Source organism: Ischnura elegans, chromosome 12 (genome assembly GCF_921293095.1).
Source record: "Ischnura elegans chromosome 12, ioIscEleg1.1, whole genome shotgun sequence".
NCBI classification, from domain to species: Eukaryota; Metazoa; Arthropoda; class Insecta; order Odonata; family Coenagrionidae; genus Ischnura; species Ischnura elegans.
In genome coordinates, this window is record NC_060257.1 from 40917864 (window position 1) to 40941492 (window position 23629).

The 23629-nt window shown below is 39.1% G+C and overlaps 2 protein-coding genes across 2 annotated transcripts in view; one reads left to right on the forward strand and one right to left on the reverse strand.

Annotated features, from left to right (window-relative positions):
* The window catches only part of LOC124169021, a 50028-nt gene extending 38773 nt beyond the window's left edge, over positions 1 to 11255 (reverse strand). The window contains exons 1-4 of the mRNA XM_046547485.1: positions 8966 to 11255; positions 3716 to 3787; positions 3296 to 3550; positions 1504 to 1624 (exon numbers count right to left, since the gene is read on the reverse strand). Of these exons, the coding sequence (XP_046403441.1) occupies positions 1504 to 1624; positions 3296 to 3550; positions 3716 to 3787; positions 8966 to 11006 (2489 nt within the window). The 5' untranslated portion in view covers positions 11007 to 11255. The remainder of the gene's footprint in view (positions 1 to 1503; positions 1625 to 3295; positions 3551 to 3715; positions 3788 to 8965) is intronic.
* Positions 11256 to 11305: 50 nt separating this feature from the next.
* LOC124169414 (DIS3-like exonuclease 2) overlaps positions 11306 to 23629 on the forward strand; it is a 42847-nt gene continuing 30523 nt past the window's right edge. Inside the window, exons 1-4 of the mRNA XM_046548010.1 lie at positions 11306 to 11441; positions 11565 to 11719; positions 16308 to 16710; positions 20066 to 20329. Of these exons, the coding sequence (XP_046403966.1) occupies positions 11406 to 11441; positions 11565 to 11719; positions 16308 to 16710; positions 20066 to 20329 (858 nt within the window). The 5' untranslated portion in view covers positions 11306 to 11405. The remainder of the gene's footprint in view (positions 11442 to 11564; positions 11720 to 16307; positions 16711 to 20065; positions 20330 to 23629) is intronic.

Consider the following 23629-nt stretch of genomic DNA (forward strand, 5'->3'; position numbering starts at 1 on the left):
ATATTTTTTCTACCATAGGTTGTACGAGCGAATATCTACTTCTTCGCGCTCGCATTCGAAAATTAACGTAATCATTTGAAATACGGTTATCGCTTACGTAAGTACGGATTTACGTAAGTCGAGACATACGTAACTCGGGGGATGCCTGTACGTGTGGAGATAAATGCGAGGACGGTGTTCGCAAGTGACTGACCTTTAAAACATGATCGACATATCGATTTTTCTTTTAATCTGTCAATTGTAGTTCTACAATCAAGTTTGAGAGATTTTTAAGATTCTATGACGAAATTCACAGCTTTTTCCAGGTTTTTTCATAGCAGACAAAATTCATGGCTTATTCACGGTTGAGTGGGAACCCTGCCCCTTGCAAATTTTTCCTTTTTGGTGATTACACACAATACAGCCACTGAGACCACTATCTGGATGCGAATTCCTTTTTCCCCTGAACCATAAAGGACTTTAATAAATGCCAGTCGCAATAGGGTGGTTTCCTATTATTTTTTTATTGCCTAAATCGAAAGATTATTACTCCTGGAGTACGTATTTCGCGCTTTTAGATTTTTAAATGACGATATCTATTTTTCGCGATTAAATGAAAAGTGAAAAATTTCAAGCGCGCAAAAACGCGACGCGTAAGTAGGAAAGTCCGTGCGCCGCATTTCTGGTTCCCCCTCTCTCCTTGTGAAGTGACCTTGATCGAGGCTCTGAGCGCTGATAGGACGCAGGATGCTAGCGGATAGCTGAGTACCTTCCTGTCTGGTAGCGCATGGCTTAAAAAAGGTTTATTAATACCTTATCAAGCGAAGAAAACTTTCCGACCTTAGCCACTTTTAATAGGTGATTATTAAGACATGTTTCCCTGAGCTCTGTGCCTCATGCATGCATTGGTAACCTCAGACGATGTATAACTCCTATCCTCTCGTGTAGAAACTAGGTCCCTGTGACGTCACGCGGAGCGGAATCGCATGGGCGCCAATCTGGCCTTTTTCAAATGAGGATAAAATTTGACCCTTGCCATTCGTCTAAACCGGTATTTCAAAAACCAAATAATTTGTGTATTATGAATACACTAATGGTGGGCAACGAATCGCAATCAATGCCTATCGTTTTCTTTGATGAAGGAAACTACCCTATTACGTTAGAGCATTTCCTTTTTATGTGCAAACAGCTGGTGTCCTAACACCCCCTCCCATACAACTTTTAGGCGACTTGCGGGGTAGTATGTTGGTAAAATGTATCCCAGGGCAAACTTTCCCTTGACACTCCATACATTAGTTGTTTTCATAATATCTACCACTGAATCATGTCAGAGAAAAAAATCCATAATTCAATCTGAATAGGACAGCATTTGGTGATGAATACAAAGAGAAACTTAAGAGCATGACACTGAAGAATAAAAAGCGCACTGTTGTATCATCAATGTCTTTGTGGCAAAGTGCATTTATCTTTGAGCCGTACTAGGTAATCGGAAGGGTACACCAGTCAAAGAAGATGCCTCCTCACCTCTTCTGTTCCTTCATCCTACGAAGTACAATATCAGGCACTCCACTTTGCAGAAAAAATCTCTTCCTCTGAAGTTCTTCCTTGGCTACAAAGAGTGGAGCCAACTTCACATATGATGGCCCTGAAAATATAGAACAAAAATAAAAAATGTAGATTTGAAGCCATTTAGTGATAACTGTGAAGAACAACTGATGATACGAGGTCCGTTCCATAAGTATCGGGACTGGTTCGCTGTAGCCTCAACAATGCAATGGATGGGGGTCCGTCTTTTAGGCTAGGTAGAGGGGTCCTCCATAACTCTGATGCACTTTAGTTAAGTCACCTTCGTGCATGTGTTGAGACATAGGTTGATTGTTGTGACATGTGATTGTTTGTGGTGTCAACACTTCCTGCCATGGAGGTCACTGTTGAGCAACGGTATGCTGCGATTTGCTGCGTTAAACTCGGGAAATACGCGTCGGAAGATCTTGAACTCGTTAAACAGGCTTATGGGGATGATGCCTTAAGTTTCACAAGAGTTTTTGAATGGCACAAAATGTTTGAGCAAGGCCGGGAGCTCATCGAAGAGGATCGCCGTGTCAGATGCCCAACGACCGCTCGAACCGATCCTCAGGTGGGTGAAGTTAAAAGCGTTTTGCACTCTGACAGGTGTTTAACCATCGCCCTTATCAGTGAAAAGACCAGCCTTTCAGTTACAATCGTCCACACCATTGTATCAAATGATCTTGCGATGATGATGCGTACGCAAAGCTGGTGCGACATCGCGTAACGTGTGTGCGATCAGCCATTGCCAAGAATTGGAAACTTCACCATGACAATGCGCCGTACCACAGTGTGATTGTTTTGCGGCAGCTGCTAGTGAAATTCGGCAAGGTAACGTTGCCTCACCTATCCCTGCAGACCTAATCAGGCTCCACCTGACTTTTTTTCTTTCCGCAAATAAAAAGGGAGCTGAAAGGATATCGGTTCGACTCCATTGAGGTGGTTCAAGCAACAACGACAAAGGCTTTGAACAGTATTCCAGAAACTGACTTCCAGGAGGCTTTTGACGAGTGGTAGACACCGCAAACTAAGTGTATCAATGCAGGAGTATTTTGAAGATTATTAAGTAATTACTATGAAAACTGCAAAGAATTTTGATTTTTGGAACCAGTCCCGATACTTATTGAACGTAACCTGTATGGCACACAGCACCAATGAGTAAAAGCTTTTCGTCATACGACAGTAGGGAAAATTCCTAGATGACTGAATTAACTGCTCTCATTTGGAGTATTGACAGGGTGAGTCATCAGGAGCAACTCGAGAGGATCATGCAGGCCCATATAAAAAAATTGAAAACGTTGACTAAATCCTCGTTGTACATTTATGAAATATGTTCTACATCAAATTCTATTCATTCTAAATAAAATCGAACAAGATCACCACACAAGGATAAAGCATTTATACAATATATGAACCAATGCATCGATTGAAAGCTGTTTAAAGCTCACCCTAAAATATGGTAGTAAAAATCTACAACTGTGCGGTATGAAAACTTAATGGAAAAGGTACTGACAAAGGACGAATTGATGTTAAGTCTATGTTTATAAAAAGTTGCTATAAAGAGAATAAGCTTCTTAATGAGGACTGTTAATTTATGTAATATACACGTTTCTAATGTGTACTTTTAATGAGTGTTTTTAAAATATACTTTACTTACGTTTTACTTCATGAAGAGAGACATTTACATACAAGATGCTATGTATTGTACATTTTTAACACATGAGTAAATAATAATTATTATTAAACTTACTTATGACAATTTCTTTTGTATCTCCATTATTTGTTTGCTCTGACACAATTATCACCTCATCTGATGACTTGGCACCCCTTATGCTAGGGTCTCTTATCCTTCGAATACTTTGTTTTAAGTAAGGCTGTTTCGAAGCACGCTTAACAATTTTAGCAGCTCTCCGTTGATTGGCACTTTTTTGTCTAGAATTGATAGGGCTGATAACTTTCTTCATAGATATTCTAGGGCTTTTTGAGGACTCCCCAGCAAATGTTCCTGTAAACAAAAATAAATAAAAATAGCATCTCTCTCGTATGTTTTCAATATAATTTGACTAAAGACTGTAATTATGAAGAAATTAAGGCATGCATACGTCAGAACCACAAGGGTAAAATGTATACAATTAACCAAATGATGCTAGCATATTCAATCATCACTTACCTCCTGAAGATTTCAAATTTTTCTTGGGTGTCATTTTCCTGGCTTGTACTGTCTTTTTCGAACTGGATTCCCCTAGCGACGAAAAAATAAATTGAACATTTAAGTGACCATAGACAAATTTAATATTTTCCATCATTACTTGGTGCAATTTATGCATCATGGACAAAGAAATAAAACAATCTGCATAAATAAAGGCAATTCTGAAAAAATAAATTAACTGCAAAAAAAGAATGCAATTCTGCATAAATAAATTTGAAACCTTGGTTTTACCAAAGCAAGGTCTGTAGTAAAAATCAAACTGACTTCCCTTGTTAAGACTGAGTAAGTAAGGTAATTTATTAGCCCTGGCTAAATTTTATATTTTTCAACTCAATTTTTGGTGTATTCTTTCCTCTAAAGGTCTGTTAACAAAGTAACCTGAACAAGCTAATGTCTACATGTATAAGCGTGTGAATGAACACAAAAATGGACTGTATAACCACCCAACTAGTGCAAATATACGGTGGCGCCAACACCATGGGGCCTGAGGGGACCAGAGCCCCCTCAAATATTCGATATGGGGGGGGGGGGGGGGGGGGAAGATGTCAGGCTTATTGATTATCCCCAGAGTGTCAAGTTGTCGAGAGTTTTCAGGGTTCTAATGTTGATCATATGACTCTTCTAAAATGCTAAAAAAAAAACTTTCAAACTCACTATGTACCTATAAAATTTGCCAGGGCACGACTCCCAGTATGGGTCCCCCAATATTTTTATCAGTCCACACCCCTACAAATGTATGAACAAAAAATATAACCTGTTCTAATTTTGTTCATGCATTTGTACATGTTCCGTTCCCGTCCACCAAAATCATTCATGCATTCAGACATTAACTCATACACGTAAATTTAATGTGTAGATAGGCCTTAAGATTTTATCACTGCCCAACCTTCCCACCAAACCCTATTAGAACCCAACGGACAGGGCCGGCCTTAGGGCCGCGCTTTGGGGGGCCCGTTCGTGAAAAAAAAAAATTAAAATATACGATAGTTTTGAAAACGCAATTTCAACTATTACTGTATTGTTAAGTTCGTGCTAGACAAAAAATAATATTATGAAAAAGGAATAATAATGCTATATAATTAACAATGTGAAAGAAAGTAAGTACTTTCCTATTATTCTAGATTGTACTCCTGATACCAGCCACAAAGAACAGATGACAATGATACTAAGGTTTCTTAACTTATCAAATGAGGCAGTGAGTGTAATTATAAATTTTATTTGTATTATACTATTTTGAACTCAACTGCGTGATGGTATCATTACGGCGTACTTACGAAGTCTGAATTTGGGAAGGGAACACATACTTAGCCAGAGAGTGGTAGGGATTCAAAATGCTCGAGTTTGTAGATGGGGTATAGAGTTTAATATTTTAAGTGAAGGGCCCCGCACTGAAGGTTCGCCCCTAGCCCCGAACCTGCTAGGGCCGGCCCTGCCAACGGATTAGAAGTTAATGCTACCACCTCATCCAAATAAGGGTACATTCTTTTCCCTGACCTGAACCTCACTATTCCTCAATATCCACCCCTTTATAAAGGATTTTGATGAGTAACATGCCTCCTTCAATATTATTCAGTGAAATTTTCAAAGCTCGCTTGAGTCATAATTGTATTCATTCAAATCTACCACTTCAATTGCATCTACCACTCATAATCAACTTCCAAAGGGGAAGAGTGAAATAAAAGAATGAAAGTGGGACTACTGGAGTAGAGAGCAAAGGTTATATACTGGAAACAAAAAGATAAACTCTACTGACTGAAATGTTTTTGGTACCGCATCACAGGTTCAAATCAGTTTCCTGTGTAGTAGGGCGGATCTAAAAAGGTGATTTTTTTCAGATCTTTCTGACCCAATGAAAAAAAGTTGTGTACTGATCAAATATAAGGCCTAAAAAATTTAAGAACTCCAGGTGAACCCCTGACCTTTGCTCATCAGCCATTTATGTGGGGGAGGGTCACAAAATGATGAATTTAATATTTCATGGTGTTTCTCTCCAGATTTTGCCAAGTTACTGACCTTATGGCTGTTGTAATATACGTAAATCACATTTATAATGCTGTAATCTATAATAACAGGGTTGTAACGAGAGAGGTTAATTAGAATTCTGTCTTTTACCTGAAAACATTTTCATTTCCCCTGATTTTTTTGCACCCTTTTATATCATTGCATACCATTTTTGTGTGGCTCAGCCAGTCATGGCAACATTCACCTATAATTCAATTTTACTACATTTTGAAATGAAGAACTGGGCAAAGCTGAGTGCGTAGCGGAGGAATTTGCTTTTAGTATCCGTTGGATGTTATAAAACAATAAACATGTATCAATAAAGATAAGAAATGCTACGTAATGCATTGAGAGTATAAAGTATACTTTCCAGCTCTAGCTGGTGGAACTTCATTTTTAAATACAAATTAATGAATCACTAAACGAATCCAAAGCTTTTTCTAGGTTCCACATATAATTACATGTATGGATATAATTCAATGAATAAGTGCCCAGTCAACTCAACAATTATAGCCACACTGTGGCCGAGTTGTGGTTCACCTGTGGCAACTATGGCTATGGCTAGCCACAGCTTGTCATATTATGGCACGACAATGGTTGCCATATGGCAAGCCATAGTTTGGCTTGCCAAACAAATGCGCAACTATGGCCACACTATGGATCGTCTCAGGAAGGCCACAGATTGGCAAACCAAACATTTGTAAATGACATAAGTATATTACGGTTGCTATTGACATAGGTTAGTTGGTAAGTTATTAAAATGGAAGTTGGTTGATTCAATTGATATAAACAAAGTGTATTATCCACACTTAAGCCACATTATAGAGGGCCACTCTTTGGCCGGGGGTCATAATGGCAACCCACTATGGCTGCGGTACGGCCACATTGTGGCCACAATTGTCGTGTAGACTGGGTGGAATTCTATAAGTCTTTCAGTAATTGATTAATCAAATTATTATTTTAATCCATGAATGGAAAACAAGTAAAGCCCTGGTTTCCTAGAAGAGCTCAATGATGGGTGATGAAATGATAATGCTTTGGTTATGTTTTCAGGATCTAGTGTACTACTAATTTCCAACAGGAGGAGGAGCTATCCTGATCTGTGATCACAGAACCAGGTCCCACAGCAGGTGCCTCAACAGCAGCTAGTGTACAACATGACTGCATGACATGGAGTTTGACATTGTTGTTTACATCTTCACTCACTGGTTTCACAAATCCTTTCTTATCATATTTTTCATTGTACGTAAACTGACTACGTGGAATTTGCTCATCACATTATTGGCAAAAATGGAATTGATATATGCCAAGCCACCATATTACATCTGTCAAACGAACTGATACCATAACACCATTCTCTTCATTACAAGTCCCTGTCTACCCCAGCCCATGGACTCAGCATATAGAATTAACATTCAAGCCTATGTACAGCGTGAAATACTTGTTGCGATTGGGTAGTAATTTAAGTGGTCTTCAAACACTCCTTAATAGTAAATTGCTGTCCTTCCACATTAAAAATTTGTTGAAATCCACGCCAACAAAAGAACCAGTGTCCCTCACAGTAGCTAGTATGAAGAAAGGAGGTTACTGAATTGAAATCACTAATGATGGGATCTTTGACCTCCACGCCATTGTCATGCTCCTCCTCCACAACCATCCTTCCCCTTCTCTGCCCACCCCTTAAACATGGACACATATATTAACTAGCTGGCCACCCGGCATTGCTCGGAAAAGATAGTGCCCAGGGAAGCGGGAAATTTGGAACTTGGAATTCCTGGTCACAAGGCAGGATTTTTAGGCACCCCTGCCACCTAATGGCAGGATTTTTTCCACTCTTGGTTTTGGACACCCACCCCCGAATGATATTCCTGGCTACGCCACTGTCTCAGTACGTGGCTTCCTACTATGGAAGCTATGTACTTGGATAGACAAGGGGTCAAAATTTAATTCAAACATATTATGTGGTTTCTGACCTATGAATTTTCACCTAGGGCCCTGAACTCTGGAATTTGAATCCCACTACCGCCACTTCTGAGCAAACATCTCAAACTTCAACCACTAATATCTTGTAAATTATTAGAGTGAGAGAGGAAATATTTTACATGTGTCATTAAATAGGCGTTAGTAACTAGAGACAAAAATTTCATTAAAATCAGCATCGGTGGGTTCCATGGCCTGGGTGAACTGACATGGAATGACCCGTTACTCATCCATCAAAAAAACAAAAAGACAGGTCGAGAGGGATATGTGAGTTATCTTCCCTAAGTGACACTTCCCAATTTATTGGCCAATCCATTGGATATTGGATTGTCCAACTGACACACACCAATTTCTAGTGCAATGTCATTTTCATATAATTGGGCACGATTTCTTGTCCAATTTGGAATTTAGAACAGGTTCTATTTTCTCGCGGCCAATCTCCAATCAGAAGTCAAGTTTTATTGAATCCTAGTGGCCAAAACAAGAAGCTCTTTGCAAAACATCCCGTTTGGCTGTAAAATATTAGTTTCTTTCCGAAAATTTGCTTGAAATTTCTTTAATTGTGGACAAAAGAAGTTGTTTCGACATTGATTTCAGCGTACATATCACGTAAATGCTTATACAACGTAAAATCATCGAAATACGATGGTGTTCTCTGGTTGGACATTAGAACACTGATGGCCATTATTGATACCTGTCATACGACACGTGATGCACAATATTTTAAGCAATATTGTGAGTTGACTTATTGGCGAATAAATTGGAAAGTGTCATACAGGCTTAAGCCTGCACCTTCCTCACCTTTAGGGAGGTGGAAATTCCTGGAACCAATGACTTGTTGTGAGGGGCGCAGCTAGTAATTAAGGCTGGGGGAGATTTAAATGCAACTAATACCGGGGTGTGAAGGGGTATGGAATATCCACCAGGATAAACGGTAGGTGCGAGATTAATAAATTGCGGAATTTTGAGATAAATTGTTCAAAATGGTAAGTTTTATGGCTTTCCGAGGGAATATTTTATAAATCCTAACACTATTCTTTAAGCGATATCTATCCAATTATGTAAAATGGATTAACATAAAAAAACTTCTATGAGCTCTGGGGGGTTTATATCCCCCAAAACCCCCCCCCCTCACTGCACCACTGCTTGTTATGGCCTTGATTAGAGTAATATTCAAAGCCAAAAGCCAGGGGAGAGATGTGGAAGAAGATGGAGGCGGAAAAAACTCACCCACTGAAGATGTTTCTGGCTTCCGGCTCCTATTGAAAATAGAGGTTTTAACACTCTTCTGAGCAATAGACGTATTTTCCTCTTTCTTCCTGGGAGTCTTCTGCCTGGTGAGAACTTTCAATGGAGAACTCTTCATTGGAGTGGATGGACCTCCTCTATTGGGAATCAATGGGTCTCCGTCATTCTGAACAGTCAACACAGCCTTGGTGTCCTCGGAAGGCAAGTTGCCACAACTCACACTTCGAGTTCTCCTCCTCGTACTCATTCTATTTCCCAATGATTCAGGAGTACCAGAGGTAAGAGTGCTTAATGACTTTCTTAAGTTTTCCCTACGTTGCGTAGTATTCAACTGAGTCTTTGAGTCACTTCCCGACAATCTCAATTTCTCTTCCTTCGATAGCTTCCGACTCTTTTCCCCTTTACTGGTCACTTTCTTTTCATTTTCCACAGGTTCAATGATTTCAATGACATCAGTGGTGTGATCAACTTCGTTCAACTTGGAGGTTGCAGGAATGTTTTGTTTCAATTTATCTTCCATGTGTCTTCTTTCAGGAGTAGAAACCTCTGGTTTCAATTTATCTACTCCATGACTACCAGCTGTGCCAACCTTCAGTTTCGTGCTTTTTTCCCCACGTCCCAATGTTTCAGAAGTACCATGGATAGGAGTGCCAACTGCTTTGCCCTTCGAGTTGTCCCTATTTTTCTGAGAATCCCACATCTTTCTCAACTCGCTCAATGACTTGTGACGTTTTCTGGCTTTCCCAGTCAACTCATTTCCACCATCAGTAGTTTCAGTGATTCTGTTGACACTGTTTGCGGTGTGATTGTCTTTGCTTAACTTGGGGGTTTCGGGAATCTTTGGCTTAACTTTTTCTCCCACATGCTTTTCTTCGGTTGCAGCAACCTCTGGTTTAGATTTTGCTACCCAACCTTTTTTCTGATTTTTACCTTTCATTCTCTTGGATTTGGCTGGCTTAGAGGCTTTGTCAAAGTAGTTTAAAATATTGTTGCACGGACTTTTTCTCATACCTTCTGAAACAATTTTAGGAGAAGGCAAAGGCCGATTACTCTTACTTCCACTTGGTATAGATGTACTTGGCTCTCCATCACAGCGTTCATTTCGTGTACACTCTTTACCTCTCGCCGGAGATTTGGGAACGGATTTCACCTGATTTGAGTCACCCAAACCATTTTGGCGAGCTGAAACGGAGCTGACCGTATCTTTTTCCACTGACTGAACCAATTTTTTTAGAAATTTTGTGTCGGCTTTGGCTGGTTCAATACTCGCGGAAATACGAGCGACTACCGGCTGCTTTTCAGGAGGTGGAGAAAGGCACTGAACTTCAGAACTTCCTGATTTCGGTGACAGAAAGAATTTGTACAGGGAGCCGTCTCCTTCTTTCTCTTTCGATGTTTTCGAAACCGGAGTCTCAGGGGAAGTAAGTGTTTTTTTCGATTTTTTTGGGCTACAGTTGGAAATTTCAGGCGTACTTTTGCTTAAATTCAACGATGGTTTGATTGAAAGCCTAATAGTTCTTTTCAATTTTCCAGATAAGCGATACACGGGAGAAACTTCAAATACTTTTTTTGGAGTGGCTCGTCTTCTTACTGGAGACCCTTCGGAAGATGAATCGCTGTCGAGGCGAAGCGGAGACATGTAACAACTGTCATCGGCCTTTTCATTTTCACTATTGACTTTCCGAGTCTGCGAAGCGGGCGAGTCACATTGTAACGTTCTCTTTTTCTTCACTATGGGGGAAGGGTCTTCTTTCCGTTTTCTTTTCCGCAAAGAATCTGTACCTACACTAACACCAGGTACTTGCACGACTAAATGAGTTTTTTTCTTAGGAGTAACAAAATCGTCTTCATTTTCACTGTCCGAAAGGTATAGTTGGCAATCGTCAGGCTTCAAATCATCGTCAACATCGACGTTAGTATTGGATTTGCTATAACCTTGGCACCCATCAGTTGTTTCGTCGTTTTTACCAGACCGTCGAAAATAATGAGTAATGTCTTTCATCACCGCGGAAGAAAGAGACATTTTGCATTACTCTTCAATGAAACCTTAGTCTTGAGGCACTTCACCACAATTTCTTCGTAGGAAACATATGCACCTCAGCTCCCTAAATAATAACATACCACTAAACACTTCGTGCTTCATTACCACATTAAATTTATAACCAACAGATGTTAGCCATCGATATACATTTCAATTAATCCAAACATTTAGTAAAATAGAAAGGCGGGAAAGAATCGGTAGACAACCCCTATCGGCGACGTCACAAACAAACCGAACCCGCGAAATATTTGGAATTCGTTCCGAGATTGTTTTCATGAAACAGCGTAATCGCGTTAAGTCACGTTATCTGTTCGTCTGTTGTGGTTGTAGTGGGTTTTAGTTTATCCTAGTTCCGTGTCGTTTTAACTGTTTAAGAGGTAAATGAACGCGAAGGAGATGGATGTTTCTAATCCGACGGTATGAGGATTTTCCTTATCTTAATACCTACATAATTTCTTCCATTATTTGAATTGCTGTATGTTACTCGGGATTAATGGAATCCCATGGCTCATATGCTTATTTCATCATTTGATTTGACAGCACAATGGTCAGATTCCAGTCCGAGATAATGACACTGTTCCAAAATCCCGAAATGCACCAGCTAATTCGTCAAATTCCCAGAGAAGAAAGAAGAAAAAGCCACCCAAGCCCAATGGCTGTGTTGTCAATGTTGGAAACCCTCCTCAATCCAGCAAGTAATATCCGTTGTATAATTTCATTCAGTTTTTGAAATTATGTATTTGTAATGACGTTGATGGGTGGTTATTGTCCCCTGCATATTTTTTAGATTAATTTGTTCCTATCGTAATGCAGCGTACTTCAGCTGAAGGGTATCGTCACCCTATTATGATGCGTTCCGTCTTATATATTTACTAATTGGATGTGAAATCGGGGTTATTTGTCGTGATTGGTGGTACATTAAATTTCTCTCGAGTTAAATACTATTGCAATTTCCATATCTCAGCCAAATTTATTTGGGCGGCCCTATTTTCGCCCTCTGCGAAATGTATGCGGATTTCATTTCAGATTCAACTTTGTTTTTTAAATGAAAAGAATGAAACTTACTCACAAACTCATTTTTCAAGAATATTTGAAATTGAAATGACGAATAGTACTTGGAGATATATCAGTCTTCCCTTGTGATCTTGATAACTATTCGACGTGGTTTGGATTTCTCGACTCGTGACCAAAAATAAAAGCTTTTGTCTTTTGATTTCCCTCCCATTTAATGCCTGTTTCTCCTAGGGTTGAAAAAAATGTGCAATGGTTTGGATTCAGACTCTATCAGGCTGTCCCATCTTAAGATTGGTATACTAAGATGAAGTAAAATAGGTCCGTTGCTGCATTGAATCGTTACTGGGAACAAGGTCTTATTACTTTTTGGTCCATTACTGTTTATTATTAATAATTGTTTTATCATTCATTACAGTTGTTTTCTTTCAATATAATGTTGTGTTAATATTCTTGGAAAACCTGTCCTCAAATACTGCAGCCATCATATTTCTCCCTTTCCTGAGCTAGATCCTTTAGTTCTCTGATTTTCTTCTCTCTTTAGTCTGGCATTTCTTCGTCAAGTCCTTCCTTTCCTTTAGTCCTTCATTCATATGGTCAAGAGGTCGTTCATTCTAATAGTCACCCACTTGGCAGAAATGTGTATTGTTCTCAACTTATATGCTAAAGGGCTATGGCTGCTGATTTTTTTTCATTAATAACATGGGAAGTAGGCAACAGATCAGAAAACATAAACAAAATAAAAAAAATTTGGCATACAGACAGTGTTACCCAGTTGTTACTCCCAGCGAATTAGGCTGGGAGCCGTTGGAGACTCGGAGGCTGCGCGCTAGGCTTAGATTGCTTGAACAATTGAGAATGGATATCTTTAAGAGCGACACAGAGAACATATTATTAGAGCCACACTATATTTCCAGGTCCGATAGAAGCAATAAATTAAGAGAGATGTTTTGCCGTACGGATAGATATAGGAATTCATTTTTCCACCGAACCGTAAAGGACTTTAATAAACGTTAGTCCCAACCTCGTTAGATCACTTCATTTTTTTAGCTGTAAACGGCTGGTGTCCTAACACTCCCTGCCACACGCCTTTTAGGCGGCTTGCGGGGTATTATGTAGATGTAGATGATATGGTTGATATAAGTCAGGGAAATTTTTTTATGAAATAAAAGTTTAGGGAAATAAGTGAATGGAAGTCAAGGAAGTTAGAATTCGGTCGGGTAAAATCTCGGGTGCGGCATGACGGTGAAAATAGTAGTGGAGCGCATGGAGTATTTTTTTGTTTTAGTGGCATGGTGGGCAATTAGTTTTGTTTTTGTTCAGAAAATGATAGAGAAGTAGGCAAAGACAAGATCATTTGAGTAAAATTTGGTTGACCTGGATGCCAAGAAGGCTTAGTTAGCAACTGAGGAGGCTGCTGTAATAAGTGTGGAACGATTATGAGATTACTGCAGTAATGGAAAACCTAGGATAGGTTTCCTTTTTTGTGATTTGTGAGATTTTTAATGATTTGAGATTTTTACAATAAACTGATTAGTTGTATCAGAAAGGAAAGACAATGGCAGGTTCCACAATTTATCAAATTCTGCGACCAGTTTCAATACATAGTATCATCATCAGGCACTTGTAATAGAATTATTTCCACATATACAGTAGTCAAGAGGAATGAAGGGGTGAAGAAGAGGTTGGGAGAATGGTTGGCAGCGTCAAGGATTGTGTGGTAGGGGTGAATGAATGTATATTTTTATTATTCCCTAGGTAAAACCTATGAGAGCAAAAAATAGAAAATACAGGAATGTTCTACTCTTAATAAATAGCATTTTGACAAAAATATGGCATTATTGAGATTATTGCTAGGCAAACAAGTTGTAAATATTTAGACAATTTAACACAGATTATAAGGAACACACACATACATATTATAGAAAGTTTTGATAACATCACAAGTTTATGATGATGACTTCAATATGTTGAGGAGACTAACTTAAGCTCTAGACTTCAAATAGGACTACAGCCTTTCTTTAAAGGGCTGAAGTGATTGTGACGTCTTTATATTAGGCGGTAGAGAGTTCCAGAATCTAGATGCTGTTACATGAAAAGATTTGAAATATATATTGGTACCGGCTTGAGGAGTTTGAAGGTCAGAAACTTGGCAGGTGGAAATTGCAGTAGCTTTCTTGTGGGGGATGAATAATTCGTATAGGTAGGAAGAAATCTGGTTTTGGAATGAGGAGAACAGAAAAGATCCCAGGATATAATTCCTTTGGCAATGAAGAGGTAACCAGTTCAGGTCAGTGTAGAATTTGGAAAAATACTCATCTGTACGCAAGTCAAAAATAAATCTGACACAGGAGTTAATTAGAATCTCAGGTTGTTCAGTTTGGTCACAAATGGAATCCCTGCAATAACGTTTTAATTGATGTTAATGGCTCAGTCATACCCCAAGTTAGCAATGTAAAGTTTCTCGGAACTCACCTAGATTCGGGCTTGAGTTGGGAGACACATGTTAATCACTTGTTGAATAAATTAAGTTCTACTTGCTACTTAATTAGGTTCATAAGAGATACTGTTTCACCTAATGTACTCATTACTTTGTACTATGGGGAATTCTATTCCAATGTACTATTCAGTATCCTTTTCTGGGGCTCTTCCCATCATGCAACAAATATTTTTAAAATACAAAAAAGAGCTGTTCGTCTAATGGCTAAAGAGCCCTACAATGCCCCATGCCGACCTATTTTTAGAAAACTAAATATTATCCCTATTCCTTGTATTTATATTCTATCTGCTGTTATCTACATCCATAGAAACCTGTCATCTTTTGCTAAAAATCGAGACTTTCACCATCATTTCACAAGAAGCCATAATGACTTGCATGTAGATTATGCCAGGACCACAAAATGTTTACATGGATTGAGAAGGATGGGAATTCTACTACACAATCATCTACCATTATCTTTTAAATCGCTGAATGACAAATCTTTTAAAAGACAAGTGAAAAATCTTCTGCTTAATAAGCTGTATTATAATGTCAATGAGTTTTTAGCTGATCCCTTGTAATGTTTACTTTGATTAATGTTAATTATTGTTTTGTTGGGGTTGGAATGCTGTCCGATTTGTAAATAGTTTCTACTATTATAATTCTTGACGTGCCTTATGTTGTGTACAAACCTTGTAACTCAATTGCTGGGCAAATAAATATATTATTATTATTATTAGCCATTGCGACACAGGGGTGGGGAGGTTAAGGGGGATTGGGTAGCAGCATCAAGTCAGGGGCCAGTAGGAATGGGAGGGGAGGTGGAGTATGTAGGTGGGGGATGAAGTGGTCAGGGCTAAGGGGGAAACTTAGGGAAGGAGGGGTTAGGGTTGAGAACACACATTGAAAATAGGGGAATTGTATGAGTACAATTGCTTGTTGACTTACATTACAAACGGGTAACTTTGGACTGGCAGAATTATATTGACGTAACAGAATAGACTGATTAGATTTTACATTTTTTAGTGTTTTTCAATAGGGTACCTTCCTTCACCAAAGAAAACAAAAGGCATAGATTGCGGTTCGTTACCCACCATTGGTGTATTCATATTATCTAGATTATTTGGTTTTAGAAATACCGGTTTAAATGAATGGCAATGGTCAATTTTATCCTCATTTGAAAAAGGCCAGATTGGTGGCCATGCGATGCCACTCCACGTGACATCACAGGGGCCTAGTTTCTATACGAGTAGATAGGAGTTTTGCATTGTCTGAGATTACCAATGCATGCATGAGGCACAGAGCTCAGGGAAACATCTCTTAATAATCACCCATTAAAATTGCCTAAGTTCGGAAAGTTTGCTTTGCTTGATAGGGTAATAATAATCCTTATTTAAGCCAAGCGCTACCTGTTAGCAGGGTACTCTGCTACCTGCTAGCAGCCTGCATTGTATCAGCACTCAAAGATTTGCCCCAAGGTCACCTCACACGGCGATAGCTGGAACCAGAAATACGTCACATGGGCTTTTCCCATCATTCCTACTCAGCCGTCGCGTTTTTGCGTGCTTGAAAATTTTCACTTTTCATTTAATTGCGAAAAATAGATATCATCATTTAAAAATCTAAGAGCGTGAAATGCGTACTCCAGGAGTAATAATATTTCGATTTAGGCTATAAAAAATTATAGGAAACAACCCTATTGTACATAAATCATTCAATTAAAATTTAAGTTAGTTGAAGCAAAGTAATTTGAACTTTTATCAAGGAAATAAATTTTTTATCATTTCTTTCAGCTTAGCCAAGGAATCGTTACTTCAGTTGGAGAGGCATGTTGATGGTATTTCAACCCAAGACGAAGGTCATGCAGGCCCATCAACGTCAGCATTTATTCCCGCTGTTAATTCTCCTGCCAAAGTGCCCACCAATGTTGTTCCCAGCAAGAAGAGAGAACGGAGAAGAGGCCAAAATAGCAAGAATGATAACGCACCAGTCCAAGGATCCCCCGTGTCCACTGTGAAATCAACTGGTGGTTCAGTGCCACAGTTAAATATGAACAGCATTACAGTCCCATCCCCTGCAAATGTTGACTCTGGACCGTCTCCCAGTGGCAGTGGTGTGGCTAATAGTGGCAGTGAACGAAGGAAAGGGCGTTACGCTAAGAAGAAGGCAGCAGCCATGAAGGAAAATGCTCAACAGGTTTGTTCATTCTTAGGCTCAGGGTTCCGTTCAGTCATTGAACTTAGGGAAATAATAACAGGGTAGTTTCCTTCATCAAAGAAAACGAAAGGCATTGATTGCGGTTCGTTGCCCACCATTAGTGTATTCATAGTATACTAATTATTTGGTTTTAGAAATCCCAGTTTAGGCTAATGTTAATGGTCAATTTTAACCTCATTTGAAAAAGGCCAGATTGGTGCCCATGCAATGCCACTCCACGTGACGTCACAGGGACCAAGATTCTATGTGAGTACATAGGAGTTTTACATCGTCTGAGATTACCAATGCATGCATGAGGCACAGAGCTCAGGGAAACATTTCTTAATAATCACCTTTGATTGCGATTCGTTACCCACATTATTTGTTAATAATCACTTATTAAAATTGCCTATGGTCGGAAAATTTCCTTTGTTTGATAGGGTATTAACAATCCTTATTTAAGCCAAGAGCTACCTGCTAGCAGCCTGCATCGTAGCTGCACACACATCCTTACCCTAAGGTCACCTCACACGGCGTCAGCAGGAACCAGAATGATGTCGTATGGGCTTTTCCCAGCATTCATGCTTAGCTGTCGCGTTTTCCCGCTCTTTAAAATTTTCACTTTTCATTCAGTCGCAAAAAATAGATATTGTCATTTAAAAATCTAAAATGGTGATATACGTACTCTAGAAGTAATAATCTTTTGATTTTGGCAGTAAAAAAAATAGGAAACCATCCTATTATAATAGAAAGTCATGGAAATAATAATAGAAGGTATCCATTAATTAAACTCTCCTTTATGATTGGTTTTTGTTTTCACTTGAAAAATTCTCGGCCACTTTTTTAACGAATGAAGAGAATGCGACTCACGCGTCACAATAAGTTCGACAAAGAGTGGATTGCATTCATCAAAACATTTTTATGGTACATGGCCCATTACTTTTGGGGTATTTGACCCAATGTGCGCTAAACTCGGGGAAAAAATGATAAAATATTGCACAGTGAAAAAAATATGCAAAAGTTAAAAAATCATAAAGTGTTGCTAAAACAAAAAAGATTGTTCATCTACCCAAGAAATTTCATGAAAAAAATTAAAATTGTTGTTGTCCATTCTACTATTTTCCCGATGTCAGTTAGTAGGCATAGATTACATGATATTCATTCAGGCATTCATGCATTTAGACATTACCTTGTATGTGTAAATGTATTGTGTAAACCTGTCATTTTGACTGGTTGGTCTTTTAAGGTAGAGAGGTGGTAAAAGTTTGTTTCTATTAAAAAAATTAAGTATATTTTAACGAAAATGTATAATTTTTAAAAAAAGTAAAATTTTTTTGGAAATATAATTAAGTAAGTAGTGGTTGCGAGATAAAATGATGGATCTGGTTCTTCTATTGTTAAGCTACTGAGGCGACGAGTCTCATGCATTATATGCTCAGCAATACGGACCATTTTGTCCAGTGCAGCCTACAAATTTCCACAGAGGGAATTGATGCCTAGGTGGCTTAGCTGGCCCAAGCACCTGGCTGGAAATCAAAGGATCTTCACTTCATAGACCATAGGCTCCTTGCCTTCTTTCTTGGATCTAAAAATATCGCAAGCAATACAAAAATATTTCAGCCCCTCTCTGAAAGTTGGTAACGTCGATTTGTTTAATGCCAACGAGAAGACAAAACAGTGACAAATTGTCTTACTTCACATTCTTTTTTACTTCTGCCATCTGCCGATTTATATTATCAAAGATGAGCATCCTCCTAGCAGCACATGCAGGATGAATTTTGCTGTATTCAGGGCATGGGAGGGGGAGAGGCGAGCGGGGAGGGGATGCAAGCGGCCTGCTGCTCTTCTTTCTGGGATGCTGCGTGGGAGTTGGAATATTTTCTTCGTAGATGCGCACTCAAATTTCGCATTTTGTGGCGTAACGGTGGCAGAAACATCTAAATGCACAATTTTTTTTTGCCCACAGGGTAGTAACTCAGCAAAATATATAGGGAATGACCATTAAATTTTTCGATTTTTGGCCCTCCCCTCCATGAGTGGCGTTTGAGCAAGGGGCAGGGGTTGACCTAGAGGTCTCAAACTTTTTAGGCCTTATTTTTGATTAGTCCCACAACTTTTTTTCATTGGGCCTGATGGATTTAAAAAAAATCGATTTTTCCGATCCGCCATTGTGTTCAGTCTTCATCTGCCTTGATAGCCATTCAAATTGTAGATTGAAATTAATCTCATGTAGTGCCAATTTGGCTTTATAGTTCATCATTGGTAGTCTTTGAGGCCTATTCTACCTACCTATGCCATCCTTGATGGAACGCAAGGGTCAAATACAGTGAACTTCTATGAATTACCATGGGAATCTAGGAAACTGCATACAGTTCAGCCGCCGAGAGTTGTCCAATGGCATTTAGAAGGGTCTATATTGGTGTAGGGGACAAGGTTGCCAGGTAAGAAAGGGAAATGCTTAAGAAACAAATGAAAAGTAATTTTAATTTGATGAATAACAATTGAAATATTCAATTTAATCCATAATACTGGAATTAATCGCTATTATACGATTTATCGTTATTCAAAGTTTTCATTTACGTCACATAAGTAAATTACAGAATTTTTAATGCATTAACTGAAGTTGCGCTGTTTGTTTTCTGGTGATTTAATAAAAAAATTGGTATGATATCATCTTGGATGATATCTGAAAAGCTACCGGAAAGTGTGTTGGTAAGCATAGATGTTTTGAAGTTCTTGTTCGATGATGTGCTCTCAGATTCCTGACTGGGTGATATAGTTCATTATGTCCAACGTGTTGAGGTACATCATGTTCCTTGCCTGCATGTAATGAGATGTCGGGGGATCGTGTTGGTGTGGTGGCTAGAGTGTTGGCTTCCCACCCGGCGGGCTCATGTTCAAATCCCGGCAGTGGCAGTGAATTTTCAGAGACTGCCCGATCCCTGCTTGAATGTTGTGTGGAGGACATTTCAAGTGCAACACTGTCCATCGGATGGGACGTTAAGCCGTGGTCCCCTAGGCACCTTTCGTTAAGAGCAGGCTAATGCCAACACCTGGTTTCTCTCCACCCTTCCTTCCATACCCTTCCCTCATGGCGCAAATGACCTCAGCTGTCGGTCGCCTCCTCCAAATACCATTTAACTATGAGATGTCATTCTATTTCTTAAAATGAGGAATGTGACCTACTTAGAAATGTTGGACATGATGAACTCTCTCACTAGGTTGGAAACTTTAAAGTACATATTTTATCTAGTTATTTCACTGGCTAAGCTCCATGTCAAGTTCTCGTAGTTCTCATTTCAATATTTTGTTTTGTTAGAATTACGTATTTTTCAAGTCGTGAATTTACTTTCAGCAGTCACCAGTTCCTCTTCCGAGTCTTATGTCTCTCAACAGTGTGGAGAGCTTTATAAGGGGAACGCCTCCGCAAGCCCCTTTCGTTGCAAAAACTCCCAGGAGAACTCCCCACTTGCCTGGAGGAGCCCAGCCTCTCAACTATTTGAGGCCAGTTGTGCCGGCTAGGCCACCAATGCCGGACAAACCGAAGCAGGAGAAGTTTTTGCCCTATTGGCCCGATGATGCCGTGGAGGCTGGATTACAGTCAGGATTGCTGATGAAGGTAAAAGATATGAGGGAGGTACAGTAATACATATGAACCTTACTTTTAGGAATCTGTACTTCATAAAGCTATGCTAGACATCGAGAAGTGCAGTTATCCTGCAGAATTCAACACTGCATTGCATTGTGCATGAACTCACTATTGTGACTAACTGATCTAGCTGAGAGTGCGAAATAACAGGAGCCGAAAAAAAAAAATGCTGTCCGCGGGAAGGAAAAACAGGCGAAATGCGGAACAGTTCTTGACTTGACATCACATCAAGTGATACTTTGTTTAGATTATGCCAAAAGTGGGAGTTCCTCTGCTCCACACCGTGTCGGATCGGCCAACTCGAAAGGCGCCAAATTTGAAATTTTGGGCACGCTTGAATTTTTCATATATTCATATCTCTGAAAGTTTGTTAATCAAATGTGCATAGGAAGAGGACTAATTGTGCGTCCTATTTACGAGCGGTAATGAGTGGGTCACCATGATTCCAGAGAAATGAAGCTTATTATATGATGTTACGTACATACTGAAGTATCTCCTACTGAAGAAATAACCATAATTGACGATCTTGTGCACAATGCATTAGGAGAACTTTAACGTAGAGCAATGGTTGTAACGTGGCGTAATGTATATACACCTAAATGCTGTTGTCTAATCGTGGAACTTCGTAATAAAGTTCTTTTTGTAGCCGGCGTGACCGGGACTGTGGTTCGTAATTCCATAATAACGTTTCTTTTACCATAGATTTGATAGGCCGGTTTGTCGGGACCAACAATTTGCTTCGTAAAAAGAAGAACTTTGTAATAAGGTTGTTTGTAATAACGAGAGTCTACTGTATGTTGTTGATATCATCATCATGTCTGGTCAAGGACCCTAAGGTTGGCTCTCCACTCAATTCTACTTTCAGCTAATCCTTTCACACTTATATACATATTTCATATGTTTCTTTACCTGCTCCATCAGGGTGTCCGGGACTATCAGGAATTGTGCGTGAATTTTAAGTCCCTGGAATTATTTGTTTGTTTTCTGGTAATTTAATAAAAAATTTGGTGTGATATCTTGAATGATATCGGCTCCAACCTGTAATTTAAAAATATTTTACTTCAAATTCATTTCAAATACTTAGAATTTTTACAGCCGCATCAAAATATGGAATGATAGACAAGACAACAGAATCAAAATGTCTTGCACTCTTGACCCAAGTGAGATTCTGAACCACGAAGAATAGATTTCCGGGTAACTTCAACATCTACTTGGAGATGATTGGCTGCTTTCAGGTTCTTTCCCGCGTCTGTTAATCTCAGGCGACAACATGTTTTGCAAACGTTGCAGTTTGCTTCTTCAGGTCCGAAGCCAAGGCTGTAGCCAGAAAATATTTTCGGGAAGGGGGGGGGGGGGAATGGTATGGAATAGTCGACAAACATAAAATTATTTTTATAAGATAAATAAAATAGCGTATACGGTTAAATATACATATTTATTATAAAGCCTTAAAGGAAAATATAAAAAAATTGTTATAAAATTGAATTTAGCCTTCTAGCTTTCTTTGCGGCGAACAAAGGAATTAAATCCTTGGTGTCGATGTCAATTCTGCGGTCCCTCAGAGGTTCATAAGTCACTCACCTCTCTACTAATTCACAGCACTATTATTTCACATGCTGCACTACAACTACACACACTGCACCTACAAATTCGCTTAGATAATTATTGACTTGAGTCGCATTGGACAACTAGATGTCCCTGCGCCGATATATAATATCGTCATGTGAGCACCAAGCGAGCATAAAATATCTATTTATTTTTTTTCATTTCGGGGGGGGGGATCAATCCCCCTTGATCCCCCCCCTGGCTACGGCCTTGTCCGAAGCGTAGGATGCAGCTGCCTGGTCTTCCTTTTCTGTCCTTCTATTCTTCTTCCGCTCCGCATTTACTTGTCTCCTCATCAGGCCATCATGTCTCAAGATATGGTCGATAAGGTTGTTCTGTCTTTTTATAAAAATTTTCACGAGACTTCTCTCCTCTCCTACTTTTCCGAAGACGTAATCATATTTTATTCGGTCAATCCATTTGATCCTCATCATTCTTCTGTAGCACCTCATTTTGGAAGCTTCTACCAGTGATTTCTGTGCTGCTATCATTGGCTATGCCAAACTTCGGCAGGGAAGCATATTCCAAATGTCAGTTTGTTTCCTTGCTCCTATATTTATACAGTAAAACCTCGATGTAGTGAACCTCTTTACATCATAAACCTCCATTCATCATACCACCCCTACGGTCCCATCAGATTCACATGTAAATTTATTGGCAAACCCCTATGTAGTGAACCTCTTTATCTCATAAAACCTCCACTTATCATACCAACGAGATGGCCTAACTACCTCTGCAAATCGTACCGAGACAACTAGAGACCATTAATGCAGCCGTGATTACGTACATGGAATGACATTTTCAGCGATAAATGTTTCACCCGTATGTTTTTTCTTATAGACCTTTATTATTTTGCAATTTTCGTTTTAATCATTAGTTGTGGCCATTTTGTTCCTTCTGAGAGCATACTTAACAGTAAATAAAAAAAAGATATCCACCTACCCTAATCATTTTAAGTGACTGTTGAATTAAGAGAGATCACATCATTTTCTTTCAAATCATGTGATAGCGATCAACTTTCTGTAATTGTTAAATAATAAACATATGTTCAATAATGCATGCACGTTTGTTTAAACACAAAAATATGATGGTTTAAGAGAGAGTAGTGCCTTTCATTTCCAAAAGATATGAAAAAATGGTGTCTATCACTTAACCCTCTCTATAGTAAACCTCCATACACCAAATTGCCCAAATTTTGGTCCCCTCCATTACGATGTAAAGAGGTTTTACTGTATAACTGTATTTACCCGAAGGTGCCGCGCACCTTTTTTTTCTAAAATGCTGGTGAAAAAAATGGGTGTGTGTGGAATACACGAATCCTCAAAATTTTAATATAAACCACGTTTCATTTTCCCTCAAATTCATATCGTTTATTTCTCCAGAGTTTAGCATTGAAACTAGGAAACCTTTGCAGGAATTAAATTTCTGACATTATTTAACCTTATTAATCATGGAAACGTAAATTTATCGATTTAGCTACAAATCACAAGTTCCTATATTTGGCCGCACCCAAAAAGCGTTAGGAAGTTTTTTTTTCCCTCACGAGCCGGCCTAAAAATGGAGGTGCGCAGAATACATGAGGGCATGGCTTACACAAGTAAATACAGTACTTACATACATGTTCTTCTCTTTCACATCCTTCTTTACCTTCTTCATGGCCATCCT